General features: G+C 68.5%; 5 protein-coding genes across 9 annotated transcripts in view; 1 reads left to right on the plus strand and 4 right to left on the minus strand.

The window, feature by feature from the left end:
* Window positions 1-237: 237 nt before the first annotated feature.
* Window positions 238-898, plus strand: IL23A (interleukin 23 subunit alpha). Its single transcript, XM_085319561.1, has 3 exons — window positions 238-333; window positions 518-643; window positions 752-898. Exons 1-3 carry the CDS (start codon window positions 238-240, stop codon window positions 896-898), a joined length of 369 nt encoding a protein of 122 aa, XP_085175687.1.
* Window positions 899-1,082: 184 nt separating this feature from the next.
* Window positions 1,083-7,177, minus strand: STAT2 (signal transducer and activator of transcription 2). 3 transcript variants are annotated; one of them, XM_085319551.1, is made up of 23 exons: window positions 7,148-7,177; window positions 6,555-6,793; window positions 6,329-6,479; window positions 6,156-6,254; window positions 5,978-6,070; window positions 5,814-5,892; window positions 5,611-5,696; window positions 5,388-5,536; window positions 5,158-5,316; window positions 4,929-5,081; window positions 4,825-4,845; window positions 4,638-4,731; window positions 4,459-4,515; window positions 4,303-4,386; window positions 4,136-4,234; window positions 3,264-3,399; window positions 3,114-3,163; window positions 2,945-3,033; window positions 2,742-2,878; window positions 2,462-2,650; window positions 2,319-2,376; window positions 2,030-2,198; window positions 1,083-1,900 (listed from the first exon to the last, which is right to left on the minus strand). In XM_085319551.1, the coding sequence occupies exons 2-23, from the start codon at window positions 6,683-6,685 to the stop codon at window positions 1,190-1,192; spliced, it is 2,994 nt and encodes a 997-aa protein (XP_085175677.1). In that variant the 5' UTR covers window positions 6,686-6,793; window positions 7,148-7,177; the 3' UTR covers window positions 1,083-1,189. The 3 variants fall into 3 exon arrangements, with proteins under 3 accessions (XP_085175677.1, XP_085175676.1, XP_085175675.1); XM_085319550.1 differs by having other exon boundaries at window positions 1,083-1,261; window positions 1,330-2,198; XM_085319549.1 differs by having other exon boundaries at window positions 1,083-2,198.
* Window positions 7,178-7,745: 568 nt separating this feature from the next.
* On the minus strand, window positions 7,746-8,797 carry APOF (apolipoprotein F). Its single transcript, XM_085319559.1, has one exon. The coding sequence runs from the start codon at window positions 8,793-8,795 to the stop codon at window positions 7,767-7,769; it is 1,029 nt and encodes a 342-aa protein (XP_085175685.1). The 5' UTR covers window positions 8,796-8,797; the 3' UTR covers window positions 7,746-7,766.
* A 364-nt stretch (window positions 8,798-9,161) lies between these two features.
* On the minus strand, window positions 9,162-16,924 carry TIMELESS (timeless circadian regulator). Of its 3 annotated transcripts, none has more exons than XM_085319555.1 (30): window positions 16,694-16,924; window positions 15,918-16,067; window positions 15,680-15,833; window positions 15,465-15,579; window positions 15,312-15,374; window positions 15,069-15,170; window positions 14,740-14,895; window positions 14,492-14,625; window positions 14,330-14,417; window positions 14,073-14,249; window positions 13,734-13,951; window positions 13,511-13,614; window positions 13,260-13,429; window positions 12,972-13,097; window positions 12,708-12,859; window positions 12,519-12,613; window positions 12,310-12,424; window positions 12,025-12,226; window positions 11,772-11,923; window positions 11,587-11,672; window positions 11,333-11,456; window positions 11,125-11,207; window positions 10,905-11,047; window positions 10,657-10,825; window positions 10,501-10,569; window positions 10,312-10,430; window positions 10,076-10,229; window positions 9,944-9,983; window positions 9,764-9,837; window positions 9,162-9,565 (listed from the first exon to the last, which is right to left on the minus strand). In XM_085319555.1, exons 2-30 carry the CDS (start codon window positions 16,012-16,014, stop codon window positions 9,456-9,458), a joined length of 3,591 nt encoding a protein of 1,196 aa, XP_085175681.1. In that variant the 5' UTR covers window positions 16,015-16,067; window positions 16,694-16,924; the 3' UTR covers window positions 9,162-9,455. The 3 variants fall into 3 exon arrangements, with proteins under 3 accessions (XP_085175681.1, XP_085175680.1, XP_085175679.1); XM_085319554.1 differs by having other exon boundaries at window positions 9,944-9,980; window positions 12,972-13,100; XM_085319553.1 differs by having other exon boundaries at window positions 12,972-13,100.
* The window catches only part of MIP (major intrinsic protein of lens fiber), a 7,991-nt gene continuing 6,831 nt past the window's right edge, over window positions 16,145-17,304 (minus strand). Inside the window, exons 8-10 of the mRNA XM_085319566.1 lie at window positions 16,916-17,088; window positions 16,379-16,512; window positions 16,145-16,263 (exon numbers count right to left, since the gene is read on the minus strand). Coding sequence (XP_085175692.1) covers window positions 16,145-16,263; window positions 16,379-16,512; window positions 16,916-17,088 — 426 coding nt within the window. The remainder of the gene's footprint in view (window positions 16,264-16,378; window positions 16,513-16,915; window positions 17,089-17,304) is intronic.

A 17,304-nucleotide genomic window follows, 5' to 3' on the forward strand; every position in this document is an offset into this window, starting at 1 on the left:
GAGCTCCGGGGATCCCAGGGTTCAGGGACGCCTGGGGGATCCAAGGGTGCTGGGGGACCCTGGGCTGCTGGGGACCCAGTGATCATGGGGCACCCAGGGATGCTGGGGGGATCCAGGGGCACTGGGTGGCTGAGGGGCCAGAGGGTGCTGGGGGGGGGGAGGTGTCAGAGGGTCCTGGGCATCCTGGGGGGTGTTTGGKGCTGGCAGCCCCTCACCAAGCCCCACTACCAGGAGGAGATGCGGCTGGACGAGGAGGCCCCCGAGGAGGACTGGCCCCCCCGGATCCGCTGCAGTGATGCCTGTGACCCCTCCACGCTGGACACCAACAACACGGTACTGGGGGCCCGGAGCTGTCTGGGGGCGGACGTGACTGGAGGGGTCTGGAGGGCCCAAGGGGTCCCTGGGCGCCGGGTGATGTGCTCGGGGGGCTCCGGGACGGGGTACCAGGGAGGATGTGCTTGGGGGTGCCGTGCTCCCCGGGCTGTGGGGCCCAGCCTCACCCCCGGCTCCCCCCCAGCGGTGCCTGCGGCGGATCCTGCAAGGGCTGCAGCACTACCGGGACCTGCTGGACTCGGACATGTTCACCGCCCGCCGCCTGCCCTGGCTGGAGACCACCCTGGACAAGCTGCTGGGCCTCGTCCAGGTGAGGGGGCACCAGGGGGACCCCGCCACCCTGGGGCGCCCCGTCCCGCAGTGGCCGGGAGCACGGCGCCCATCGGCCGCGGGCCCCCTGACCCACTCTTGCCCGCAGCAGGAGCACGGTCCCCCACCCCGGCGCCCCCTCGCCCCCAGCGCCGTCTGGGCCCAGACACTCCTGCAGCACCAGGCGCTCAAGCGGCTCCAGTCCTTCACCGCCGTCATGAGCCGTGTCTTCACCCACAGCGCCAGCACCCACTGAGGCCAGACACCGGCCCCCGCCGTCTATTTATTCCCCCTCTGCCTGGAGGGGCTATTTATGTGCCACGCTCCTTATTTATCTCGTGTATTTATGGATTTCTAATAAAGGTCTGGACACAGACTGGGAAGTCCGTGCTTGGGGGGATGGGGGCTGCAGCCACCATCCCCAAAATGCTGCAGGCAGCTGGAGCAGAAAAGGTTTATTTACASTGGGAGGAGGCAGGGGATTACTGGAAGTCGTTGGGGTCGATGTGGAGCGGGGGGAAGTCGGCGGCCTCGGCGAAGAGGGCRTTCACGGCGGGCAGGGCTGCGTCGTCGGCCTGGGGCAGGAACGGGTCGCAGTGGTCCAGGAGCGCGGCGCTGCCTGCGGGACGCAGCGGGTCAGGCCGAGCAGGGGCCCAGCTGTGCCCCCCCAGGGCTGTTGACACTCACGGGCCGGCCTGGGGCTGAGCCTCTCCAGCCTGCTGTCCCCAGCCTCCAGTGTGCTGGGCATCAGCTCCGCCACCTGCAGTGTCTCCAGCACCCCTGAGCCGGGCTCTGGCTCCTCTGACAGCGACTGCAAGAACTCCTGCATGTCCAGCTCCTCCATCACCGGCTCCAGCGCCTCCAGGCTCTCCAGCAKTGGCTGCAGTGGCTCTAAGCTGCCGGGTCCAACCTGCACCGTACCCTGGTCCTCAGGGATCAGCTGCAAGGCCACCGAGGGCTCCAGGGTCCCAGGTCCCAGCTGCAGTGTCCCTTGGTCCCCTGGTCCTACTTGCTGCATCCCCTGGACCCCCGGAACCRGCTGCAGCATCTCCAGGCTCCCGGGCAGCACCTGCAGCGTCCCCAAGCTGCTGGGTCCCACCGGCAGCACCCCCTGGCCTTCAGGGACCAGCTGCAGCACCAGCTGCGGCTCCACAGCCCCAGGCTCTGGCTGCAGCGTCCCTTGGTCCCCTGGTCCTACTTGCTGCATCTCCTGGACTCCTGGAACCGGCTGCAGCATCTCCAGGTTCCTGGGCAGCATCTGCAGTGTCCCCAGGCTTCTGGGTCCCACCTGCAGCATCCCCTGGCCTTCGGGGACCAGCTGCAGCACCAGCTGCGGCTCCACGGCCCCAGGCCCTGGCTGCAGCAGCTCCGGGACCCCTGATCCCACCTGCAGCGCCAGTGGTGGCTCCGGGCCTCCAGGCACTAGCTGCAGTGTCCCTGGGCTGCAGGGCATCGGCTGCAGTGGCCCCGGGCCACTGGGCTGCAGCTGCAGCGTCTGCAGGTCCTGTGTGGCAGCCACYAGCTCTTCATCTGCCTGCCGTGACTCATTTGCCTGCCTGTGGAAGAGATGGGTCTGGGTCAGCATCCAGGGCCTGGAGACATAAGGCAGCACTGCGAGGAGGCTCCCGTATCCGCGGGGCCGCAGAGGGATGGATGGAGGCACCCGGCTGCCTCACCTGGAGGACACGCGGATGAGGCGCTGGTTCAAGTATTCCTTCTTCTCCATCAGGCTTCCTGGGGGCAGACAGGAGAGTCCAGAGGGGCCCTGGGTGGCCGCTGGCCCTGCAGTGGGGCCGTGCTGTGCYGTGCCATGCCRTACCTGCCTGCCGCTGGCTGTAGTAGGGCCCAAAGGCCTCGTCACGGGCCCTGTCTGGGTACAGGAACTGGAGCGGGTTCTCAGGGATGTTCTCCTCCGCCAGCAGCTGGTAGTCGTGGATGATGTCGGGCAATGCCAGGGAAGCCAGCTCAGATGCAGTGTAAGGAACCACAGCCCGGAAAGCGGGGGACCCTGTGGGGGCACCGTGGGGCCAGGATGAGCGACTGGGGCAGGCCTGAGGCCGTGATGAGGGGCTGGCACCCAGGGCAGAGCAGGTGCTTACCGCTCTCGGGATGCTCCACCCAGGTGCAGGTGACCCCGCCAAGGGTGCTCTCACTGAAGCGGATCAGAAATGTTCCGGTCCGCTTCCCCTTCAGCAGCTTCTTCTCTTGCTTCCGGCTCACGAAGCCCAGGATGAGCCTGCAGGAGGAGGCACCGTCACGCTCCGGCCTCAGGCCCATCCGGACCCCCCAGCCCCAGCCCTACCCGTCCTTCCAGAGCTGCTTGAGATGCTCCTGGAGCAGCCCCAGGATCCCGTCCAGCCAGGCCCAGAAGGAGAAGCCGGAGGTGCTGTCCTGCGGGAGAGAGTGCGTGAGCAGGAGCCGCGGGGCTGGGCTGCGCGGGGCGGGTGCCAGCGCTGCCAGGCGCTGCTCACCTTGGAGAACTTGGGCCAGGCCAGGGTGCTCTCCGGGGACGGTTTTGAGCCTTGGGGACGAGAGTGGGGTGAGCCAGACAACACACCCCCCAGGCCCTCGGCAGGGCGAGCTCGGAGGCCCCGGGGATGGGCTCCGTGCCCCGGCCTTACCGAAGAGCTTCTCGGCCAGCATGTGGAGGTGCTCCTTGCTGAGGCCCCGCTCGGCCACGCTCTCAAACTGCCAGCTCAGCACCTCGGCCAGCCGGGGCCAGGGTGCCAACGGGGGCGCCACGAAGAACTGCTGGTTCTGCGAGAGACGGGGTGAGTGCGGGGCCGGCACGGAGCGGGTGCCGGGGACGGGAACCAGGGACCGGGCATGGGGCACGGACAGGGACCAGGGATGGTAGGGGGACTGAGGCACAGGGATGGAGCAGGACCAGGGCCTGGGGATGGGGACCAGGGATGAGATGGAGACCAAGGATGGGGCACTCAGCAGGGATTAGGAACAGGGACACACACTAGGGAGAGAGACAAGGGATGGGACACAGAGGCAGGGATGGAGCAAGGACCAGGAATGAGGCACAGGGARGGGGCAGGACCACAGCCTGGGGATGAGGACCAGGGACTGGGACCAGGGAGAGGGCAGAGAGCGGGAATCAGGCCAGGGACGGGGCAAGAGCACAGATCAGGGACGTGATCAGGGACTGGGACCAGAACCTGGGAGCGTAGGGCATGGGAGACACTGACCAGGGACAGAGGYGGGGCAGGAGCATGGCCTGGAGACCAGCACCAGGGACAGGGCATGGGAGATAGATACTGACCAGGGCCAGGACCAGGAGCACAGAGAGSGAACCTGGATCCGGGACAGGGCACAGCAAACTGACCAAGGACAGACACAAGGACAGAGACGGGCACGGACCAGGGCTGCAGCTATRGGACACCAGGACCAGGGTGAGGGGAAACAGGGAGAGGGCAAAGAGGAGAGGACAGGACAGGCCTGGGAGGAAGGGGACAGCGTGGGGCCGGGCTGGTGTGTCACTGGCCTTGGGGTCGGTGCTGAGCATGTTGAACCAGAGGATGGAGGCCCAGGCGCTGGAGAGCTGGTTGTTGTTGGAGATGATGATGACAGGCAGTGTGGAGGTCTGCAGGAGGAAGGGGGCGTCAGGCTGGGCTCCCCAAGACCCCCAGCCCCCCAGCCCGTGGTCCTCACCTCCAGCTCCAGCTCCAGCCCGCGGTAGGCGTAGGCCAGCGTGAAGGTGATGAGATGCAGCTCCTCCGTGACGGCGAGGGGACCCTGYGGGGACGGGAGCTCTGAGCTGCTGGCTGCGGCCCGGGGCACCGCTCGCCCCCGCGGCCCCGCACCCACCTCGCCAGGGCTTTTGCTGCCCTTTCCCGACCCGCCGACCTTCTGTTCCTTCAGCGTCTGTGGGGCCCGAGAGAGTCAGCCCAGCCTGGGCAGGGGGCTCGGGCCAGGCTCGGGGTGCTGAGCCCCCGCCCYGCTCCCCCTGCCCRGCAGAGGACCCAGGCGTCCGGGTGGGACTGTACCAGGTGCTGGAAGTCGCAGACCAGCCCGTCCTGGGGGCTGTCGCCCGCCACAAGGGTTTTGCTGTTTGACGTCAGGATGTTGAACTTGCGGAAACTGCAGGGGAGAGAGAGGCCAAGGGTGGGGGCTGCCGCGGCCGGGACCCCCCTCGGGCCGGGACACTCGTGGGGGCCGGCACCCAGCTCTCACCCTCGGATCTCGGGGGGCTTCCTGCAAGAGACAACAGGGTGTCAGCAACCCCGGGTCCCCCGCAGTGAGGCGGGGGAATCCCGTCCGGGTGCGGGGGGCCCGACCTGTCGATGTGGATCTTGGCCTCCAAGCGGCGGCTGCGGTCGTGCAGGCGGACGAGGAGGCGGGCGCGCACGGAGAACTTGCTGGCTGTGCGCAGCACCAGCGGGCGCTTGCTGGAGGTGGGCATGCTGGGCTGGAGCTCCACCACGAAGGCGCTGGGGGCGAGCGAGGGGGGTCAGGGCTGCCCCAGAGCCCTGCGTCCCCCCCTCCTCGCCCGGGTTTTGCACCCACTTCTGGAGCAGGTAGGTGAGCAGTTCCCGCAGCCGCGTCTCCAGGAGCGGCAGCTCCGCCTGCAGCGGGTCCCTCTCATAGGTGACCTTGTGCCGCAGGTCCCCCAACGCCCGCAGCAGCTGCAGCAGCTGGAAGAGCCCCTCGCCCAGCGCTGTGAACCTGCGGGCGCCGTGGTGGGGTCAGCGGGGGTCTGCCGCGGTGCCCCCAGGCCCGGCCCGGCCCGGCCCTACCAGGTCTCCAGCTGGAGCAGGCTGGTGTCAACGTGGGCCCCCAGGCAGGCACTCTGCTGCCGCTCCCGCCAGGCCCCCAGCTCCTGCTGCAGGAAGTCCTGCAGGGTCTCGCTGCGCCCCAGCAGCTGCTGCATTTGAGCCAGCACGTCCTGGGGGAGAGGCGAGCCTGAGCAAGGGGCGCAGGGCAGGCCCGGCCCCCCACCCAGCCTGGTGTCCCGCTCACTTTCCGGCTCCGATCCAGCTTCTGCAGCTTGGCCTGCAGGCCTTGCATCTGCCTGACGTACTCGGGATCATTGGTCCTGTTCTCGCCTGCGGGGATCGGGGTGAGAGGAGTCCCAGTGCCACGGCCCTCCCCAGCCAGGTGCCTGGGCAGGACCAGCCTGGGGGGGYCACAGAAAGGATCTGGGCACCCCAAATGGGCCTTACCCGGAAGATAGTGCACCTTGTAGCAGAAATCAAACATGTCCTGCGCATCTTCCAGGTGGCGGAAGGCACGATCAGCGTCCTGCGGCAGAACAGGAGGCGAGTGGGCTGACCGTGCCGTGCCGTGCCACATGGCCGTGCCGTGCCGTGCCGGATGGGGCCGTTACCTGCAGGGCCGCCTGGAAGTCGGCCAGCCGGCGCTGGATCTCCTGCTGCCGGTYGCTCTGCTGGGGCGTGCTGGGCGCTGGGGCCACCCCTCCCTGYGGAGACACGGGGCCCTTGGGCACTGGCTGGCCCTGCGGAGGGGGCGCCCGGGCCAGCGGCAGCTGCCGGCCCCTCTCCTACCTGCTGCCCCGCCTGCGCCAGGCGCAGGATCTGCTGCTCTTCCTGCAGCAGGTTGGCCACCAGGTTGGCAAATTTCTCCGGGCACTCCTCGAAGGCGGCCTGCGGACGAGGATGTGGGGTCAGTAGGGTGCGCGCAGCCCCACCGGGACTTCTGGCCCAGCCCTGCTGCCTACCTGGAGGTCRCGCCTGGCCTTGCGCAGGTTGTGCTTGAGCATGAAGTCCTCGTCGCCCAGTCCCGGGCTGCCCAGGTGGTCACCCAGCAGCGCCAGCAAGGAGTGGAAGAGCATCTGGGCATGGGAGGAGTGCGGCTCGGCCGCCTGGCGCCTGGTGGCACCGTGCAGGGTCAGTGGGGACCCATCACGGCCCCCTGCTCCCCAGGGCTCCCGYCCCCTCTGTTACCAGTTCTGGTCCTCGATCCAGTCTGCCAGGCACTGGCGCACCTCCATGGGCAGCGCCACGCTGCTGTAGAGCTGGTGGACTTGCTCCAGGGAGGTGTTGGCCAAGCTCTGCAGCTCCTGCCACTGGGCCATGCTGGGGTCAAGCAAGGCCACTCCACAGGCAGGCTCAGCCACTGGCCATGCCCCGGGCCAGGGAGGCGGTGCAGGCGCTGGCAGCCTCGGTCCTGGCCCGCGGGGAAGCTGTGAGGGAAGGACGGTGTTGGACTGGGGCAGGGCCCACGACGGGCACACTCGGGGGGCCTGATAAGGGGGGCCCAGCCCACCCTGGAGCAAGCACCCCAGGCCACCCCCAAAGTGGCTCCCTGCACCCTCCCAAGGGGCACCCCCGAAGGCCACCCTGCACCCCCTAAACAGGGCTGCCTGCCCCCCCGGGGGCCCCCCCAAAATGTATCTTGCACCCCCCCCGGGGGCACCTCCGACACAGGACTCCCTGCACCCCCTGCGGGTCCCCTCCCTGAAAAGACACCCCCAGTCAGGGCCCCCCCGCGCGCCCCCCGGCCCCGGCCCGCCCGGTGCTCGGCGCTGCGCTCCCACCTCGGCTGCCTCCGCGGCTCCCGCACTGCCGGGATGGGAGGCGCGCGGAGGCCACGCCCCTTCGCCGCTCTGCGCGGCCATTGGCGGAGAGCGGCGGGGTGGCCACGCCCCCCCCGGCCGGCAGAACCGGGTTTCCGCGGGTCGCCCGCTTCCCAGAAATGACGCAATTGGGGGCGGGGCCAGGCGGGCCGGGGGTGGGGCCAGGCGGGCCGGGGGCGGGGCCGGGGCGGGGTGAGATGGCGGCGCCCTGCCGGGGCGGCCCGTGGGCCGTGGCCGTGGGTCCGGGCCATTGATCCACGCTCGGGGCCGCGGGGATGAGCACAGGCCTTCGGGCAGCCGGGCGGGGCCCTTGGGACAGAGCCAGGCCGTGGGGCAGAGCTATGGGGCCAGGGCCGCGCGGTGTAGACGGGCCCCAGAGCGGCCCAGTCGCCCCAGCGCCGCGGCGCTGCTGGGCCGGACAGGCTGCGCTGGCCGGGGCAGAGCCCTGCCGTCACCGGGTGGCCGGGCCAAGGTCCCCGTGGCCCGGGGCAGGGCGACCGCACCATCGATCGTGGGCTGCCCCATGGACCCCACACACGTGCACACGCACGCAGCCAGGCGACGGGCGTTTATTGACGGCTCAGATGAGGCGGACGGGGCCGGTGTGGGCCGTGGGGGCCGGTGGGGGGTCCTCGTCCGAGGTGAAGTAGCAGATGAGGGCCCGCACGCCCGCCTTGAGCCCCGGCTGCAGCCCCAGGTGGACGCCGTAGGCCACGGGGCCGCCGGTGCCGGCGCTGAGCACCGCGAGGCTGTCGTAGCCCAGGTCGATGGCCGCCTCCCAGGCCCGCTCCGACGCCACCTCCTCGCAGCCCTGGTAGGCGTAGTAGAGGCTGGTGCCCAGGTTGTACAAGGTGCTGATGCCGGGCACCCACTCCAGGACCCTGTGCACCTCCTGCTCCCCCACCAGACTGCAGCTGTCCTCGCTGGACCGCCGGCTCCGGCCCCGTGGCGCCCGGCTGCAGCGCTGGAGCCAGGAGCGGGCCCCCGGCGCAGGCAGCACCCAGGTGCCCCGAGACCCCATGGCCTGAAAGGACGACGGCCCTGCTGCTGCCACGCCGGCGCAGGCGGCCTGCAGGCGCTGGCAGGCCCTTGCTGCCCCGGCAAGGGTGGCGTGGGTGCTGGCCACGGGACCCCGGAGCTGGGCGTTGGAGAGCAGTGTCAGGCCAGAGCAGGGCTGGACRGGGACGGAAGCGCCGAGCTGGGCCAGGATCAAGAGCAGAGGCAGGTGGCCCCGGCCTGGGGCGTTCTGGAGCCGCACCAGGCCCTGCAGCAGGGCCTCAGCCGTAGGGCCGTCGAGCTCCCGGTACAGCTCCAGCACCAGCGCCTCGGCCTGGGGGCTGCAGGCTGCCTCGCTGAGCGCCAGCGCCAGGGCGGCCTGGGCCAGCACACGGGGCAGCGCCGGGAGCCGGGAGAAGCCGGGCAGGGCGTCCGGCTGCAGGTCCCGGCAGGAGACGCCGGCGGCCTCGGGCAGTGCCTGCGGCGGGGCTGACGCCGAGATCCGTGCCAGCAGTGCCCGAGCCGCGGCGGCATCCAGCCCRGGGGGCACGGTGGAGCTGGATGCGGCGTGGAGGCAGAGGAGGAGGAGGAGGCAGGGCAGAGCCCAGTGCATGGCAGGTCGCTCCCGGCAGAGCCTGTCAAGGCAGGAGAAGGGGGCAGAGGCCCGTGAGCACCCAGGGRCCACAGCTCCCACGCCGCCCCAGCCCCGCCAGCACCCCAGCTCACCCTGCCGCTGCCGGAGTCCCCTGGGCCACGAGGCAGCTGCCGCACGTCTGCAGCCGACCCCCCCCAGCCCCTTTATAGCCACCTGCCCRGGCCCTTATCAGAAACGGGTTGCGACACGCTGGGGGCCTGGCCTGATCCCCTGTGCATCCCAGCACCTCCCCCCGGGGCTGGGGCTGGAGGGACAGAGATAGGGGAGGGGACACAGCAGGAACAAGGCAGCATAAAACCCCTAGGGAAAGAAGGCAGCCAGGGCAAGATTTATACTTTTTTTATTTGGTCTCTCTCCAGCTTTAAAAGGTATAATTAGAAAAGAGAAGGCCTAGGGAAACAGTGACCTTAGACATAGAAACACCAAGATGGATAAGAGAAGGGGAGAAGAGGGGGATAGCTGCAGCTTGCTTTTCCCCCACCCTTAAAAACCAGTTTAAAAGCCTGCAGAAAAAGCAGAAACTAAAGACAAGGAAGGCTGCAGAGAGCAGGGCCTGCAGCCCCCTGCTCCCCTGGGGTGCTGGAATACAGCGAGGGTCTGGGCAGGGCATGAAGAGCCTCAGTCCTCCTCTTCCTCCTCCTCCACATGGCGAATACGCTTCCGGCGGCCGGGGGGCTGCAGCTCCTCGTCCTCTTCCACAAAGGGCCCGGTGGGGGCCGGGCTGGCGCCTGCGGGGACAGAGGTGATCGGGGGGCCAGGACCCCCAGCACCACAATCTGCATGGGGTGGGGGCACAGGCCTGCCCCCCACTTTCCTCCCAGCCCCATGGTCTGTGGGGCAGGGAGAGACTCCCAGAGCCCCGGTGGRGGCCGCGAGCCCCCCGAGGAGGTGCCACATTGCATGGAGGAAGCGGAGGCCCAACTCACCCGGACTTGCAGCGTCCTCACTGTCGCTGTCCATCTGCCGCCTCCGCTTGGTGCCTGCYGGGACAGGCTCATCCCTGTAGCAATGGGGACACGGCTTAGAGGAGCCCGATGGTGCCCAGCCCCAGGGGTGCAGGTCTGCCCCCCACCATGCGGGGGCACAGCGAGAGCCCCTGTTCTCACCTCTCCGAGTCCCATCCCGGCGATGCCGAAGGCCGCTCTGCTGAGAAAGGTGAGGGAGAGAGTGGATCAGGGCCAGTCCTGTCGCTGAGAAAGCCCTAGCCAAGGTCCCCCCACCCCATCCCAGCCCCTCACCTGGTGGGGGGCCCTGGGGGTGCAGCGGTGCTGAGAGCTGCCCAAGGGGGCTCGGTGGGGAGCCCTCGCGCTCGGGTCCCTGGTGGGCGAGGGAGGCGGCGGCGCGGCGGAGCTGCTGGGGCGTGAGGGCGGCCGGGATGCGCCAGAAGGACTCCTGGGCGAAGAGGGGAGAGATGCTGCAAGGCCAGGCTATGCCGTGCCTCGGCGCGCAGCGGGGACGGGGTGGGAGGTCTCACCTGCTCGCTGGCGGGAGGCCGGAGCCCCAGCTTCCGCAGCAGCGCCTGGAAGCGCCTGTCCTCCATAGCATCTTCGTTATCCTCCGAGAGCGGCACCAAGGGCACGGGGTGGGACACGCCTGGGCGCAGACAGTGCTGTGAGCCTGGCCCTGGCCCAGCACCCAGATCCCAGGCCGAGCTCCCACTCACCATCCTCCTCGCGGTCTCCAGCCGTCCGCTTCAGGTAGTTCTCCAGCCACTGCAGGGGCCCAGCCAGACCTGCGGACGCAGAGGAGGTGAGACAGGATCGGTCCTCCCAGAGCCAAACACCAACCAGAGCTCTAAACTCGCTCAGCCCCCGTTCACCTTCCTGCCGCAGACGCTGTACCAGTCCCTGCTCAGCCCCGTCCTCCGGCGCCCAGTGCTCATCCAGAGGGCCTTCCTCAGCACCGTCCTCTTCTTCCTCCTCTTCGTCACTATCTCCCTCCTCTGCTGAGCTGGCCTGGGCGGGTGCCCCCAGGGGCTCCATCTCATCCTACCGAGGACCACCTCTGCCTTTGAGGACTTGCCTAGGGCTCGACTCCCTTCTCGCCCTTCTTGCACCCCCCTCGTACCGACACAGGGGCATGGCCCTTCCTCCTGCGCTTCTTGTACAGCTCCTTGCGCTCCGACACCAGCCCCAGCCCCAGCAGCTTCTCAACCACGCGGGCCCGGGACCGTCTGGCAGTCAGGTTCTTCATGATGTTGCCCAGGACGTCTGTGGGGAGGAGAGGGGTCAGTGTGGGGCACTGAGCCTGTCCCGCTGGGCACCCACCCATGCCCAGCCCCACTCACCATCGGTGCCCTGGAACTCCTCGAAGAGCCGCTCCAGCTCCTGCTCYTGCTCCTGCGTCCACAGCACGATGCGGGTGCCCTTCCTAGGGGGATTGCAGCTGCTCAGCCCTGCCTCGGAGCTGGGGAAGAACCCAGGCATCCGGGACCCCCAGCCCTGCAGGCGCTGAATGAAGGCATCCTGCCCTGCCCTAGCAGCGCCCGGACCCACCTCTCCCGCGGGAAGTCCTTGACGCTGCCGGCCAGCCCCAGCCGCACCAGCTGGTTCACAACTTGTCTCCGCGTGCGCCCAGGCGCCTGCAGGTGGGCCAGGATGTTTGCAATGACATCCTCCCCTAAGAGGGTGGGAGGCTGTTGTGAAGGGGCAGGAAGAAACTCCAACTGCCCCACTCTTCCCGCAGAGCGCCCAGCTCTTCCCCTAGACTCATACTCCTCTCCTTGGGAGCCCCATGTCCAGGGCRTTACCTTCCACCTCCTTGTACTTCCAGTAAAGCTCTCGCAGCTCTCGTTCCTCCTGGGGCGTCCAGACTGGAGCCTTCCGCGAGCTGGCCCTGGCRGCAGAGGTGGAGGGAACGTTAGGGGACAGGGAAGGGCAGTGGCAAACCCATCTCCGGCCCCAGGTGCAGGGGACATGCCAGGCCCCTACTCACCCCTCGCCCTCCCGCAGCAAGCCGTAGCCCTCGGTCATCTCGCGGGCAATCGCTGGGCTCTTCCAGAAGAGCAGCTCCACACAGGCCTTCTTATTGGTGGCTGCCAGCGCAAAGAACTTGCCCAGGATGAACTTGGCCAGAGTCACTAGCTCCTGAGGGGAGACGGAAGAGCTGGGGGGATGCCTGGGCCCGGCCCCCTCCTCAGCAGCAGGGGGGCTCCGGGAGGCAGGAGGAGACCAGGGCCCCATCCGACCTCGTAGGCACCAGCACAGGGGTCGCTCAGCAGGCGGTTGAAGAGGGAGAAGAGGGAGAGCTGGAAGAGCAAGGCCTCCATGTGCAGGTCACAGGCCAGGCGGTGCAGCATGCGGGCGACGCAGTGGTTGGTGTGGGCACTGTTCTGGGCGTAGCCACGCAGCAGCACCACGTAGGCCCGGATCACAGGGGCGCTGGCGAACCTGCCCCCGGCCCAGACACCGTCAGTGAGCCGCGGCAGGGACCCAGGAGTCCTGTCATCCCAGCAGCACCTCATCCCTCTCACCGCTTAAGGTAGTCTAGGAAATTGAACTCCTTCTCTGAGACTCGCACAGTCTCTTCCTCCTCCTCATCCTCCTCCTCCAGCTCCTCAGGCTCCTCAGGCTCAGGGGGTGCATGCCCTGCATTGGGGACAGGGTTAGTCACCTTAATTGCTATGGCATCAAGCCTACAGTCCATCCTGCCGTGGGTCCCCTTGCCAGCCTGGGTACTCACGGGGAAGGGGAGCAAAGAGGATCTCACGCAGAAGCTTGGTCTCTTCTGACGGCTCGACAGTAGGGCCAAACACGTCTCCCTCGGGCCACACTTCCCTGCAGGAGGCGGACACGCTGGCACCACGTCCCCGTGTCCCTGCTCAGCCACGAGGTAGCAGGAGTGCTCGGCTGCAAGGTGCCAGGCAGGTACCTGGCAGAGCGGAGCAGTTTCAGTGCCTCGGGGGCTCGGCTGCCGAGCAGGCAGTCCTGGATCCGCAGCATGGCCTCCGCGCGCTGTTCCTCCACCGGCGTCTCTGACGCAGCGTCGAAGGGCACCACATCCTCAGGGAGAGGCACCTCGCCCTGCACGGCACACACACGTGGTGACCCTCCACCTTAGGAGCCTGGTACTCCCCCAGAAGATACTAGCACCCCCCAGGCAGGRGGGCTCAAGGCTGGATCTTTCCTCTCCTACCTGCACACAGGCCTGGAGCTGTGGGGCCAGGCTAGCCCAGAGCTCCTCCAGCTCCTCAGGGGTAGGAGGCTGTGCTGTCAGGGCTGCAGGGGCTCGTGGCTTTTTCTTCCTCCGCACACGCTTGCTCTGCTGGGTGACAAGGCAGTCAGGGCAGGGCTGAGCCCCATCCTGGAGCATCCACCCCACCACCACGAGGGTACTCCRTCCTCTGGTGCCTGAGGGAGAAGGGTTGCAGCAGGTACTKCCCTATGCCRTGCTGGGGAAGTCGGTCCCAGACCYGCAGCCCACCTGCACAACCAGGCCTGCACGCCCCCGGCAGAAGCGCTCCAGCATACGGAGGAAGAGGTGGGCCGTCTCCACCAGGTCCCGCAAGAAGCTGCGCGGCTGTTTTGTCTCGTCAAATTTGCGGAAGAGGGCAAGGAAGAGCTCCCGGTACTCCATTAGGTAGAAGATGTTATCTGGAAAAGAAGAGATCAGCCAGGAGCTAGGAAAATGGGGCGGAGAACGGAGTTTAGGGCAGTAGGGGCAAAGAGGCTCACTCTTGATGATTTGGCTGCTGTCCCGCACGGCCTGCTCAGGCGAACGGTCCATCTCCTGCACTGTCCGCAGCAGCTCCTGGTAGGCCTTCAGGGCCAGGTGCATCCTGGGGGTGCACAGCATCAGGCCAGGGCACAGCAGTGCCCCCCAGCCTCACACCCACTCCCCTACCTCCCCAGCCTGGCAGCTCCACGAGACCCAGGCATCTGAGAGGCACATACTCACCTGCGGGCCCAGGTTGCAGCCTCCTTCTTGTCCATCAGCGCCATCTCATAGTAGGAGGTGAGGTTCTGCTCAATGAAGTGAAAGGCACGGACCCCCACCGTCTCTGACACCAGCTCTGGTCGGAACCGCAGGCTCCGGTTGAAGGCCATGAAGAAGGCTGTGGCCCATAGGTAGTAGGTCTCATCATGCTGCTGAGCCTTCTCCCGGATCAGCTGGTCCTGAGGGAGGCAGAGAAGCGGTCAGTGCTGGGAACACTGTGCTGTCTCAGGCCGTTACCCTGTGCACCCCCATCCGGCACCCCAGGGCCGTGTGTCCGTCCCCGAGCCCAAGCCCCCTCACCTTGACCAGGTACATGAGGTGGTTGTAGCAGCCCTCCAGGAAGTCCTGGCAGAACTCGCGCAGGAAGAGCTGGACGTTGCGGGCAGAGCGACGGGGCGGCTCGGCCTCGCGGGCCGCCAGCCGGCGCTTGGGCACCCTCCGCACCTCCTTGCCCAAGTCGTGGCTGTAGCTCTTCAGCTGCAGAGAGGCAAATGCCGATGGTGACTCGCGTCCCGGCGCCCCAGCCTCCCCTCCTCCGTCCCAGCCCTGCCACTCACGTTGTGCAGGCCCTTGTGRAAGACAACGTCCCGGTCCCCAATTGCCTTCAGGCCTTGGATGACGTAGGAGCCGCCAAAGCGGGAGTGCCTGGATGGGGGCGCGGGGTGATCAGAGTCAGCCCGSCGGCGGCAGGGCCCCGCACCCTGCCGGTCCCCACTCACCTGGATGGGCGCTGCAGCGCTCGGCTCTTCCTCTCCGCCAGCTCCCGCTGCCGCAGCGTCTCCAGCTCCCGCGTGTCCTCCCCCCGCTCGGTGGCCGAGCGGCCCTGCCCCACCGCAGCCAGCTGCTCGGGTTTCTGGGGGAGCGGAGCCATCAGYTGTGCCATGCCAGAGGCTCCAGAGGGAGCAGGGTGGCAGTAGGTCCTGTCCCACCCCCCCACCGTGTCCTGCCACCCCTTGCCCAGGCTCACCTGGTCACGAAACATGAGGGAGATGATCTCAAGGACGTGGAGGGCCCATTGCTGTTCGGTCTGGGAGCTGGCCAAGAACTTGAGCAGGTCGTCCATACCACTGATGTGCAGGGCCCACAGCACCCGGTCATGGGTGCTGGCGTCACCATCCACGCCCTGGCAGGAGGGGGTGGACGTGGGGCTTAGCACGCAGGACGCCAGGGTCCTCAGGCAAGCCGCAGGGCCATCACATCCCCAGGCTGGGAGGGGACAGCCCTGGGCTGCCCCAGACCCATTTTCCAGGCTGCAGCAGGGGCCAGGGATGCAGGAAGAGACCTCCAGCCCGGTACCTGCTCCTCCGTGGGGTCTGGGGGCACGTGCAGCACATTGCGCACTAGAAGCAAGATCCTCTCGATCAGTAGTGTGTCTTCCTCCTGTCGCTGCTCCCAGTCCTGGGGGTGACAGGGCCGTAAGGGGCTCCCCTAGGGCAGCCGGCTGGGGACCACCCAGCTTCCCAGTACTCAGTCCCTGCTCCGAGACATGAGATGCCTGAACTTGGGGAAGATTCCCACTGCTGGGGAAATGGCACTTACCAGTTGCAGCAGGTCATAGAGCTTCTCACTGAGCACCCCAAAAACTTTCTCACTAGCAAAGGCCTAGAGAAAAAAATAGCGTTAGGGCCTGGGGCAACAACCTTCCACCCCACAGAGCTGCACTAGAGCCTGGTCCCTGCAGCGGGGGCTCACCTCTTTATAGGCCTGCAGGTARGACACGACCTGGAGAAAGTGGTGCCGGGAGGCAGCGTCCTGGGGCACTTTGCCGAAGCAGAGCAGAGCCGGCTGCGTCAGGTTCACCGTCAGCCTAGGAGGGGAGCGGRGGCACGGTGGGAGCTCTGCCCCTTGGGGAGGCCCTCTTGGCAGGGGGAGCAGCGCCGGGCACCCCTGCGCCCCCCGGGCGGTACCTGACCACGGCGTCGAAGAGCACCTTGTCCTGCGGGTACTGCACCAGGATGGGCAGCAGGTCGTTCTGCAGGATCTGGGCCGCCCCCAGCTGCTGGCGGATGTCCCGGGTCTCGTCCTCATGACGCAGGTACCGGATCAGATCCTTCACGCTCTCTGCAGGGAGGGGCAGGGAGGGGGCCGTGAGACCCCCCCCACCACCACCCCGCCGGGCACCCTGCTCGCCCAGGTCCCACGTACCCAGGCAGTCGGGCTCCTTGTGGTAGACGTCCCCTTCGAGGTAGCCCAGGGCACTGCAGGTGGCCAGCAGCTCGCAGTTCATCATGTACAAGTCCATAAATCCAAGGGGGTCGGCGGAGGGGACCACGGTCCACGCAGGGGCCGGAGCGCCTTTGGGGCGGGCATGGGTGTCAGCATTGGGGGGGGGCAGGAACCCAGGGCACCCTCCTACCCCCAGCACTGGGACGTCAGCCAGTCCCGGGCCCCCAGTCCTCGCTGGGTCCCCCGACCAATCCCCGGTACCGGGGCGCCGCTGGGTCACCCCGACCAACCCCCGGTACCGGGGCGCTGGCAGGTCCTGGATCCCCTGCCTCGGGCACAGGCGTGGCACGGGGCCCCCTCCCACCCCTGGGCGCCGCCTGGTCCTGGACCCCCTGYCCCCGCTGCCGGCGTGCCGCTGGGTCCCCCTCTGCCCCCGGTACCGGCCGGAGCAGCGTCAGGTCTTTCCAACCCGCGGTACCAGTACATGAGCCGCTCTGCCCCGTCCCGTCTCCGGTCCCCAGGCACCAGCCGGTCCCGATCCCCTCRCTCCCAGGACCGCGGCACCACCAGSTCCCTTCCGGCCCCGGTGCCAAGACTCAACCGGTCCCGGTCCCCCCCGCAACACCGGGACCGAGGCACCGCGGGGCCCCCCCAGCCCCAGGGGGCTGCTGGGTCTCTCCCGCCCCACGGCGCCAGCCGGTCCCGGTACCCCCCAGCCCCAGGACCGGGGCACCCGCCGGCCCCGCCGCACTCACCGCCGCCACCACCCGTCTCCGCCGCCCGCGCCGCCGCCGCCCGCCCTAAAAAGGCCGCGGGGCGGCGGGCGGCGCGGGGGCGGGCGGCCGTTATGCAACTGCCCCACTTCCCGCAACCTACTTTCCCCGGGGCCGCGGCGGGAGGTGCCGGCGCCCCGCCCCGCCCCGCACCGGCCGCGCGCGCCGCACGCTCCGCGCCCGGTTCTCCCGGGCCCGCCGCACCGATGGCGCCCGAGCCCGCCCGCGGGCTTAAAGGGGAAACGCCTCACAGGGAGATCGGTGATGGGGCCAGCATCTTCCTTGCCTACCTCCCCGCCCACTGCGGCGGGAGCCAGGCGGCCCCGCTCCCTGCGGCCGTCTCTTTCGGGGCGCCGCATCGAGGCGGCCAGGTTGCCCTGAAGAGGGCGGTGCGGCCACCCTTTCGCAGGACCGTTCTAGCGAAAGCCTCGACGGTGTGATGTTGCCCTTTTAACAGAGGCGCCGGCTCCTGCCGTGGGGCGGGGCTTCCCCTCGGCGGTCCGCGAATGGCCCGGCCCGCTCCCACCCCCACCCCACGGGGCCTCCCGTCACCCCCCGCGCAGTTGCCAGGGCGACGCGGCCGGGCCCGGTGC

This window comes from Rhea americana, unplaced genomic scaffold (genome assembly GCF_003343005.1).
Source record: "Rhea americana isolate MKP2758 unplaced genomic scaffold, rheAme1 scaffold_598, whole genome shotgun sequence".
NCBI lineage: Eukaryota > Metazoa > Chordata > Aves > Rheiformes > Rheidae > Rhea > Rhea americana.

Bases quoted from the DNA above. Each gene is read 5' to 3' on its own strand.
- IL23A (XM_085319561.1), top strand. From the start codon at position 238: ATGCGGCTGGACGAGGAGGCCCCCGAGGAGGACTGGCCCCCCCGGATC. The intron at 334-517 runs GTACTGGGGGCC...GCTCCCCCCCAG, and splicing joins CGCTGGACACCAACAACACG to CGGTGCCTGCGGCGGATCCT. The intron at 644-751 runs GTGAGGGGGCAC...TCTTGCCCGCAG, and splicing joins AGCTGCTGGGCCTCGTCCAG to CAGGAGCACGGTCCCCCACC.